Source organism: Phalaenopsis equestris, unplaced genomic scaffold (genome assembly GCF_001263595.1).
Source record: "Phalaenopsis equestris unplaced genomic scaffold, ASM126359v1 Scaffold000108, whole genome shotgun sequence".
Classification (NCBI taxonomy): domain Eukaryota; kingdom Viridiplantae; phylum Streptophyta; class Magnoliopsida; order Asparagales; family Orchidaceae; genus Phalaenopsis; species Phalaenopsis equestris.
This window is the reverse complement of record NW_018164550.1, coordinates 126,680-137,247: the sequence shown is the minus strand read 5'-3', so window position 1 is coordinate 137,247 and position 10,568 is coordinate 126,680. Positions and strand designations below refer to the sequence as shown.

The 10,568-nt window shown below is 35.4% G+C and overlaps 1 protein-coding gene across 1 annotated transcript in view; it reads right to left on the bottom strand.

Moving 5' to 3' along the window:
* LOC110020899 overlaps positions 1-204 on the bottom strand; it is a 5,267-nt gene extending 5,063 nt beyond the window's left edge. The window contains exon 1 of the mRNA XM_020719180.1: positions 22-204. Coding sequence (XP_020574839.1) covers positions 22-126 — 105 coding nt within the window. The 5' untranslated portion in view covers positions 127-204. The remainder of the gene's footprint in view (positions 1-21) is intronic.
* Between the last annotated feature and the right edge of the window lie 10,364 nt (positions 205-10,568).

The window sequence follows — 10,568 nt, the reverse complement described above, 5'->3', positions numbered from 1 at the left end:
GCCGTGGTGGTCGGGGTGGTTTCTCATGCCTGCGTCGGCGGTCGTCGGCCAATACAGCCGCTCGGCGTGACCGTCTGTGTGTTGTATCACCACCGCCGCCGCATCGTTCGTCTGACAGTTTCCCATCTCTCTCTCTCTCTCGCTGAGACAAAAATGGCGGACAAGTAAACGGCAGGGAGGCTGATGGGGCTTTCTTTAATATGATGATGGAGTTGCAGGGGAGGGGGTAAGTGCAATTTTCGGAAGGTAAAGGGGACAAGGGATAATGCGGGGTTGCTGTACTTACGTCCACGTGGATTGTTTTTAGGTAGGGTACCTTTGTTTCGAGCGCGGTTGGAGCCGTGGAAACTGGAGCGTAAGATTCTGCCGTGGGTGGGTCCCGCTTTACCAATTTTTTCATATTACGTATATACACACACTTATCCTTAGTTAGTACTAAAATGTCTTTCGGATCGCGCCCAACTAAATGACACCCAAGTAAAAGAGTGTTAAGACATATGAAAGTAATAGAGAGAAAGAGAAAAATATAATGCATAATAGCACAAGTTTTTTAAGGATAAATTTAGTATCTTTTTTTTTGAAGAAAATGACTCTCTATTTATAGATCACAGGAGTATCTTGTAAAGTTATATATGTATGCTATTTTAATAACGTCATTACAAGTAATTATTGCACTGTTAGTAACTGACTATGTGACTCACTATTATCCATCATTAATGTTGGCATAGCTTAGTATTCTTGACTGCTTGAAGATGAGCATTTAATGATCCGTTGGGATTATCGATTGATCTTCTGATAATTGTTCGGTCGAATAAGAAGTCTTTGTCGGTTGGAAAGTCTTCAATCAGCTGAAAGGTCTTAAGTCGACCATCTCGAGAGAATTCTTAGTAGATGTCATTTTGTCGTCATGGTAAACTTAGGCCATCAAACAGAGAGTGTATCACCGCAATCTTACAAGCTGCTTTTCTCTGAATAAGGGGCCTTCATTGAGGATTGAACGGATATTCAATAGGGTAACCTTTAGCCTTCTTTGTGAAGAATCCCATAATAAGTTGAGGAATGAGGTGCCTTCTGTTCTTTATAAGTCGCATGGGTATCCAGTCTAAAATTACACATCGGACTCAGTTTTAATATGAACGATATATGTTATAATGACACATTTTCAAATTTGTAGCCAAGTACGACACTCTTTGCTTAATTGACATTAATGTCATTTCATATCATAATTGCCTCAAGTCGGGCATTTAATAACTCGTTAATCTTGTCATTCGGTTGGTTGAATACTTTTGGTCGGCTGGCATACATTCAATCAGTAGAAGATCATCGGTTGGCCCTAGCGGTATAAATGAGTTGAGCCGGCTCAAGCTCGAGCTCGTCCCGGTTCAGCTCATTGGCTTGCGAGTCGACTCGATTATCCTATCTTTAATCATTTTGATGCATTTTTTGGTGAGCTATTGTTGCATCCTCCTCCTCCAGCCACCAATACCTTCTCCAGCGAGCTCACGTAAAATTTGAATTTTTAGTTCAAGCTCACGAGCTGACTGCTATCAATGAGAGTTGAGCTCAAGCTTCTCGTTTGAGCTTGAGTCGAGCTTGAGCTTAAAATTTGGCAAACGAGTCGAGCTCGATAAGAGCATGGGTCGAGCTTGACTCGACTCATTTACACCCCTAGTCTGCTCTCTCAATAGAATCCTTAGTTGAGGCCCTCATATCGTTGGGGTGAACTTCGGCCCTCAGGTAGGGGTTGTATCACCGTATTCTGAGGAGCAACTTTGTTTGGACAAGAGGCCTTCTTAGAATATCAAAAAGGTGTTTCTCGAGGAACCCGTTCGCCTTCTTTATGAAGAATTATGGAATTGGCTAACGGTCCCTTGAATTGAGTGTGTGGTTTTCATTTGTTCAGTTGTGCTTCTGTTTAGTTGACTCAGAGTTTCACCCAAAGGAAACTATGTTTGCGTTTTCATCTTTTGACTATCACAATACAATGTCATTTGGTGTTCATAAGAAAGACCCGTTGGATTTTCTTGAGATTCGCACGATCATGTATATTAGAAATGCAATAAAAATAATTGAGTTTAAAAACTTTATATGGTTGACTGAATAATAATAAACTAAATTAAATTTCAAAGGAATTTTCAATATCCACTGAAATCATTTTTATACATTTAAATTAACTCAACTAAGAATTCCAAATAATCACATTTAACCAACTTTATAATGTTTACTGAATGCATGTTGTGATTAATGCCACAAATGAAAATTTTAGGGCTCATTAAACTCAAAATTAATCTAATAATATTTAAAATCATTTTGATAACAATTTGTATGGGGCCCACAGAACATGTTTATCGTCAACCTAACCAGAGTTAAAATAATGGATATTTTTTTTTTTATCATATCTTAATCTAAGTTATAATAATATTGTAGGGGTGGAATTAGGTGTATGTGTGATCACATATTTGACTCCCAACATCTGAACATAAAATAGGATAACATATCACCTTGGTCACATGATGCCCAAACACTTCACATGTCCTTTTATAATTGTCATCTATTGCTTCTTTAGAACAAATGAAAGGGTTGTTGACACTTGGATTTAAAGAAAAAGGTCCTATTTCACTTAGAGAAAGAGAAACATAGAAAAAGAATCAAGTTGAAGAGGTCAATTTTGTCTGCTTTTTAAGAGATTTTTATTTATTTTTTTTTTAATTTGCTCTATTATTGTTGGTCATAAAAGTATATTTATCCAGATTAAATTGATAATAATTTGAAAGAAAATTATTATTTTGATGGAGAGAATAAACTATAATTAGCTTTTCTGGAAATTTTCAAACCAACAATTTCAAGGAGAATGTCCAATTGCTTATTATGTTATGTTAAACTCTGTGGTTATGCATTAGAAGTGTGGCTGTATGACTCTCGAGGAAATCAAACGGATCGTACGAAGAGAGGAGCAAAAGACTAAGCAATTTAATATCACTTTGGTCTGTTGAACTCTGGGTCGACTGAGCGTTAGTCTGACCGAACCAAGGTGTGCCACACATTTATTTTTAAGTAACGACATAACCAGCACCGAGAGTATTCACCGGGACAACAGTGATTTAATGAGGACTACTTTTGTATAGATTCGTCGACCGAAAGTAGGATGTCTGTTAGATTATGATAATGTTCTTTATGTCTGATGGAATAATCCTACCACAGAACAATGAGTTTTCACGATAAATCCCTTTAAAAAAGGCGACCAAAGATAATTCATTCAGTCGAATGAGTTTTTGGTCGATCGAATAAATAACACATGATCAAGCCGAACAATTACAAATACGAAACAATGCCAAACACCTTTATAGATACGGAATGCCCACAACAATAGTTATAAGGTCAAAATATGCTCAATTTGGTTACTAATATGTAATTGTGTAATAGCTCATAAATCATTGTAACTTTCTCATTAAATGAAGGACAATCATGCAATTTATTAAACTCATTCTATGACTTGTAAATATGATGGTTATTTTCTATAGAAGGAACTACTCGATCAATTCCTAGAGAACTAGTGTTATTTGATACTTTTATTTCCTTCTCTTTCCTCTTATGCCTCTCATCTGACTCAAAACTCTATTTCTTGGGCGTTACCTGAAAGACATTTTGAGATTCAACAATGATATTTCTTATTAATATTTTTTAAAATTAAGATATTTGATATTTAAGATTTTCAACTATTTATATGATTAACCTCATTTTCTATTCAAAACAAACAAGAGTTATGATATTTAAAATTATTTTGGGGATAAAATATTATCTTTTAAAAAAAATAGATGTACGAAATTTTGAATAAAGCCTTGCCAATAAACTTTATCTAAAACATTAAGAAAAAAATACATTCATATTTATTTTAAAAATAAGAATTAATTAAGGTTATCTTTGCTTATACAAAATATAAAAATTCATGATATATAACTATAAAGTCATCTATCTCCTGCGCACTCTTGGCTTTCCATACATTAGCAAACGGCATAAATAATATCTCATGCAAAATTAACGAAATTTGTGGAAAAATCCAGATAACTTCTACGATATGGAAAAAATATTACATTAGGACTCCGCACGTAGAGTTATATGTGGAGTCCAATAAAATCACATAGCAGAAGAATATTCCTGGTAACAGGGGAATATTCTCCCCCTCAGGTGTTATTATTTGTTATTCATGTGTTATTGTGTTCTGGGAATATTCTTGGTGTTATAATAACACAATAACATATCAATAACATTTGAATAACACACAATAACACGGGAGGAATATTCTATTGTGTTACCGGGTCTTTTTTTTTTTCTCACCTTAACGTGTGTGACATGATTTCATTGGACTCCGGACGTAGCTCTACATGCAGATTCGTGATGTAATATTCTTTCTATAATATGAGAGCAAGCATATATGATTTCCACAAATCCATTTTCTTGGCAATCACATAACTACCTGAAGTTTATTTTCACCTCTTGCTGAATTTTGAGTTTTTCTTCAATTTCCATATGCAAATATAGGAGGCTAAAAATCCATCTAATTCATTTTATTTGCTCCTTTTTGATGTATCAATCATGATACTAAGGGGCTGTATAGGATTTTTTTCCTCATTTTTTTTTCATTTTTATTTTATTTTGCTTATCTTTTAACATATATAATGTTTTTATTTTTATCGAATATAAATTAAATTGTGATGACAAGTCTTTGACAGTGTTGCGATAATGTAGATATTGTTGGTGGTATAGTTATTTTTAAAAATATTCAAAATATTTCTGATGTGTGTCGGAAAGTATGTGGCGATTGAGTCATAAATTTAATGTCTTAGCATTTCACGAGTTTCAAGCACACACTAATGTAATTAAAGAGAAGTAAACAAAAGAACATACCTTAGTTTTTAGGTGGAAAATTCTGGAAAAAGGAAATTAAAAATCACGGGGCTGAGCCAAATTGAAATAATCAATTATGAATGGTGAGTTTAAATGACCACTCTTCTCATGAATTAGGGATATATAGTTACAGAGATGATCATTATAATTGTACAACAGTGGGTTATCAATAATAGTCGTAGTTTAACTGTAATGAATATAGTTCTTGGTGACAGTAAGTTGCACGACTCGTAGTCAATTGCTATGAAGGCATTAGTTTGATGTCAATGTTGTAGATGGTGGTTGTAATGCCAACATGTGATATAGGTTATAGTTGAAAGTCATGCTAGTAGTTGGTCACGTGGGCAACAAATTATCATGATGTGATCTAGGGTTTGAAATTAACAAAGACAGGAACAGTCAGTCGGACGGTGAGAATTAATTTTTTTATATTCATCTACAAGTTAATAAATGAAAGAGTCATTAATTAAATTAAATTAAAGAAATATACTTAAAACAACCACGTTACCAGTTGTCAGTGTCTTCTATAAAATTTATCTCTTCTAAGACTCAGTTTTAATCACTTATTTAATCTGAAAAGTTTATTTAAAATAACAAAAGTTAAATAAACCAGTGAATACTTATACTCGTAAACCACGATAATACAATAGAAAATGAAACAATATGCATGTCATTTAAGCTTTTAATAAATCGATAAAAATATTTAATTTTATTCAAAGAACCTTACTACATCAATAACATATCAATATCATTATGTATTTGTACAAGAGTCACATGAGTGATGTCAAAAGATTGTGTTAGTTAAGACACATCAATATCAGTAATCTTTTCCATATAAATGCAAGGATAATTTAATGTTCCCCCACTAATATCAACATGAGGTAACTGCATCATAGTCAGTCATACACATATAAAAAGTTTATATAAACATATCATTCATGCATTCATCGCATTCAATTCAACATACCATATAAAACATCACCAAGCACATGAGCGTAAATAACTAAAAACATTCAGAACAAAATGGTTGATAAAGAAAAAACTATCTTAATATGAATAAAGCATAGACAATTATCATTAACTGCAAAATGGTTATGAAGAGGTAAATTATTACTATAGATTAAAAACACGAGTACTCGCCTCAAGCTTGATTAATTTGTGATTAAATTTGTCTTGACTTCAAATCTTCTAAAATTTAGAAATCTAACATTAACATAGAATTTGTATTACCGAACTTTAAATAAATTATTGTTTTAATTAACTATTAACTTTACATTAATTTTCTATAAAAATTTCATATTTTCCTCTATGCAATCGTGTTATACATGTATGTATATATATATATATATATATATATATAATCAATTAACTTAAAAATTTCAAAGCTTACCTCGATCAAAAAGACAAACCTTTTTCTCACATGCAAGCCATCCTCTTCTCCTCTGCGTGTTAATGACGGTGCGACCTTCTCTTCACTTCACACGGCATCAACGTACGTGAAGTTCGCCTCTCTCCTCTCCATAGAGCTTCACCTTCTTCTTGCATCTTCTTCTCCCAAAGTAGGGCACAACAATTTTGTCATAGGTAGTGCTCCGCTCCCATCCCGCTCAACGTCCCGACGTCGACTCCTTTGCTCGGATAGGTAGTGCTCCGCTCCCATCCTGCTCAATGTCCCGATGTCGACTCCTTGCTCGTGAACGACGTCGTCTTCTTTGTTGCTCGACTCCAACTTTGATAATTCCACCACATCGCCGACTAGGACGTCACCAGCACATCCTTCTCTCCTTCGCACGCCACTCGACTTCCATGTAAGTGAATCTTGCCTTGGTCATGTTGTTTAGGAGAACTCATCGTGTAGGCTTTTGATCCCCTCATTTCCACTTTCCGACTATTCAATTCATTTCCAATTTCTTCGGTTGTCCGACCCTTTCGATTCATCTCCCCTTCACTCGACCCCTCTCTTCTACTTCTTTAATTTTTTTCGTTTCCTCTCCCTTGGTTACAGAAACAAGGCATTATATAGATGGTCGCTTCAGGAGCATCGTTTGACCACAGAGGTCATGGTAAGAAGCTACAGTAGTTGTGAGCCACTTATGATGTAGTTAGTCAGATGAGACATACTGGTGAGCTCGAATGATGTCCTTAGGCCTCAGCGACCAGATTCGGGAGCTGCACTTGCGAACCATGTAGATTATGGTTGGTCATGTAAGTCGTATTGGTCAGCTATGATGATGTTATAGTTCGCGAGATTTGGAGTTAGAAGTTGCACGAGTTGTTAACCACATAGACCATAACTGGTCACATAGGTTATATTGGTCAGTTGTGGAGTCAGAAGTTGTACGAGCTGTGAACTATATAAATCATGGAGGTGAGTTATGACAACAATCGTTTGTCACGAGGACCAGAGTCATAAGTTATACGAGCTTCATACCACCTAGGTCGTTGTTAATCACATAGATTGTAGCCATGAGTTGTGATAACGTCTGTATGCTATATACGCTAGAGTTGGGAGCTTTAAGAGTCCCAAGAAAGTCATCGTCTTCGGGATGTATTGTGACACCGTCTTTGAGAGGCATTGTTGTATTGTAAGTGGGGTGCATTGTTACTTTATAATGTATGACAAGGTTCCACAGTGCATGTTGTGCCTTCACAGCAGACTTTGCTACAAGAAATAGGTGTGACTGATGATGATTGAGGGTGGTGGTTGTGGAAAGCTGTGAATGGTGGTGGTGGCTTTCGGAGGCAGTGGCCGCCGGAGGTGCTTGAAGCTATGACAGTTGGATTTGGCTAGAGACGACGACAACCCAAGTTGGTCGAAGAGCAACTGTAAGCGATGGTGGCCATAATCGACGATTACTGGTGGCAGTAGCGGTTGAAATCGACCGAAACAACTAGATGCATCAGGAACAAGAGGCTGCAGAATTGCAGTGCATGAGGCTGAGATGGAGTTCCTTCTTTTACAGGCTCTGGAATTGCCATTTCCCAAGGTATATCCCCTTCTCATGAGGAGATTAGGGCTCTATTTATAGAGTTCATGTTGTAAATAAGGAAGTAATCTAAACTACTCTTGATTGAACAACTTTTGATGGATATTTTAGTTCCTTGATGGTATGAGAATTGAGAAATTTTTGGCTCACTCTTTTTGTTTTGCGGAGTTTTGCGAAGAATCTAAACTTGAATATAAGCTTATCAAATTCAAAGTTTGTCTGGTATTCTAATTATGCCCGGAAAGCTTACAAAATTGCTTTAATGGCTTAATTTGTGCTCGATTTAACTCGTTTTGGATCAATTTTGGTATCATTTGGTCAGTCTCATCGAACCATACTGTTTGAATGTAAATTTGGATTGGAATAATTTTGGTAAGGAGGACATCTGAAATCTTCTTTCACAGGCTTCTTTGAAGAAGCAAATTGTTCTCAACCCTGCCTAGCAGAAAATTTGGGATCATCTTTTATGTTGCAGCCGTGATTTTTAGAGGAAGAAAAATGTTGTTCTCAACAATGTAATAGGCAATCAACGAGATCTCCCATAAGAAGAAAGTCATCTTCGATCCTATCTAGAATGCAATCCAGGATCTTCTTTCCAACACTACAAAGTGATTTCTATTATCGATCGTCTCCTTGAAATTTACATAAGTACCAACATTTTGAGAAGGAAATGCTAACACCATTCAAAGATATAAAGACTTGTTGATTTTGTATAGTGTGCGTTGAATTTTGTAGCATTTGATGTGGTATTTTTACTCGATAAAAATATGTTTGTCAATAAGAGTTTAACTTGTTTGTTGAAATAAAAATTCTGACATTGCTTCTGAGGTTATTTTTACCTTTTCTACTGAACTATTATTGCTACTCTTCCGAGATGCTTTTCCCCTCTTCTAGGGTGTTGTTAAGAATGTTTGGATTTTCCTAGATTACTTAATCAAAGCACGCCCACTCAATGAACATAGTCTGTGTTGAGTATAGACGAAAGGATAATCCATTAAGAATATATGACCCGTTCTAGGTTGCATAACTGAAGCATCTTCTCGACAGTGTTATCATGTGAGAAAAATTCATATAAAATCCAACAATGATGGTAAACCTATATGAGGTTGTTTGTTGAAGCTTTTGCTTGATGACTATAACTTGTTATGGAAGAGGTCAAAAGACATTCACTAATTTTTTTTTTTACCTATCTAAGGTTGCTATTCAAAGCTTCTATTTGACAAATATAGCTTGTGATGGAAGAGGTCAAATCAAGTACCTCTGGGATAGTAGATTAAGTTTAGAATGAAAATGTTAGAGATGCTTTGTGTTTCTCAAGGTTGGGCATAGGTCGTAATTTTTTTTTTTTGGGAAATATGGTTGCATTCATAATCATAATCAAGGATGGGGTTTGACAACTTGCTATTTGTTGCTTTAAAATTTGAGTCTCCAAATAAGTATGTTTTTCACACGAGCTTGTAAAGCAGCTAATGTATTGAAACTTAAAGAGATTAGCTTCCAAATATGGTCAAGGAAGAACTACAATATGGTGGGGGCACGGAAAAAGTGTCATTTGTGAAGTTGCTCTATAGCTTGGAAGTAGTTTTCAAAGGGTTGACGTCCGAATGAAACACAGGATGATTACCCTACCATGTTCGTGCTTGGGGCATTAACATAAACGATCTTTTGAAAGCACATTGAAGGTTGCCCCCCAACATGGAATAATTTGTCATAGACTTGATGTTTAAGTGAGATGTAGGAAAACTACCTCACTACAATCATGCTCGGGACATTGACATAAATAACTTTTCGAGACTCTAGTGAAGGTTGCCTCAATACCCTAGAATGAAGCTCACATAGAGCGAAACCAGCTTCAGATAGAGAAAGACACTTAAAGAGTAGACGAACAAATACCTTCTCTTATGGCTCGTGCCTGATAAAGATGAAGTCCCGATTCCAATGGAGGAAACTAAATCGCTCCTATCTGATGGCCCAGAGAGATTAACTCAATCAAACAAAATTTGATGGATTTTTGAGTGACTTAACGATGTTTGAATGGAGCGATTAGGAGCTAGTTGGATTCGTTTTGTCGAGACTCTCGATTCAACTATAAGCTCGTCGGATTCAGAATTAATTAAGCTTCCAAATATGCTTGAAAGTTTTTTAAAAGTGGTTTAATAGCTCGATCTGGGCTTGATTTGGTTCGAATTGGACCAATTTTGATACCATTAGGTCTGTCTTGTCGAGCCAGTCGATTTGACTATAATTTTGCTAAAATCAAAGTTCTTGATGACTTTTAACAGAAAATTGAAGGTTGCTTACCCAAAAATAATCCTGTGCTCCGTCTCATGCTTTGAGAATATTCGTGTCGGATGATTGGAATTTGTTGGTAGCAACTGCATGTCATATCCCATTTTTAAAATGTTGCTAATAGTGATATTGTTTTATGTGATATTAAAGGTACTAGGGTTATAAGTGTGAAAAATCAAATTTTAGATGTTAGATGTGTTATTCCAAATGAATTGTGTGGCATTCATGTAAATAGCTGGTAAAATAGCATACTTAGAATAAATTTATAATGCTATTCTTCTAATTTTTTTTTTTTTTTTTTTTAAAGTATGTTGTTCAATTTGGAGTTAGTCACTTGTCTTTTATTTTAGATGCTGACATAGTGAAAGGTTATGTCTGAAAATAAAC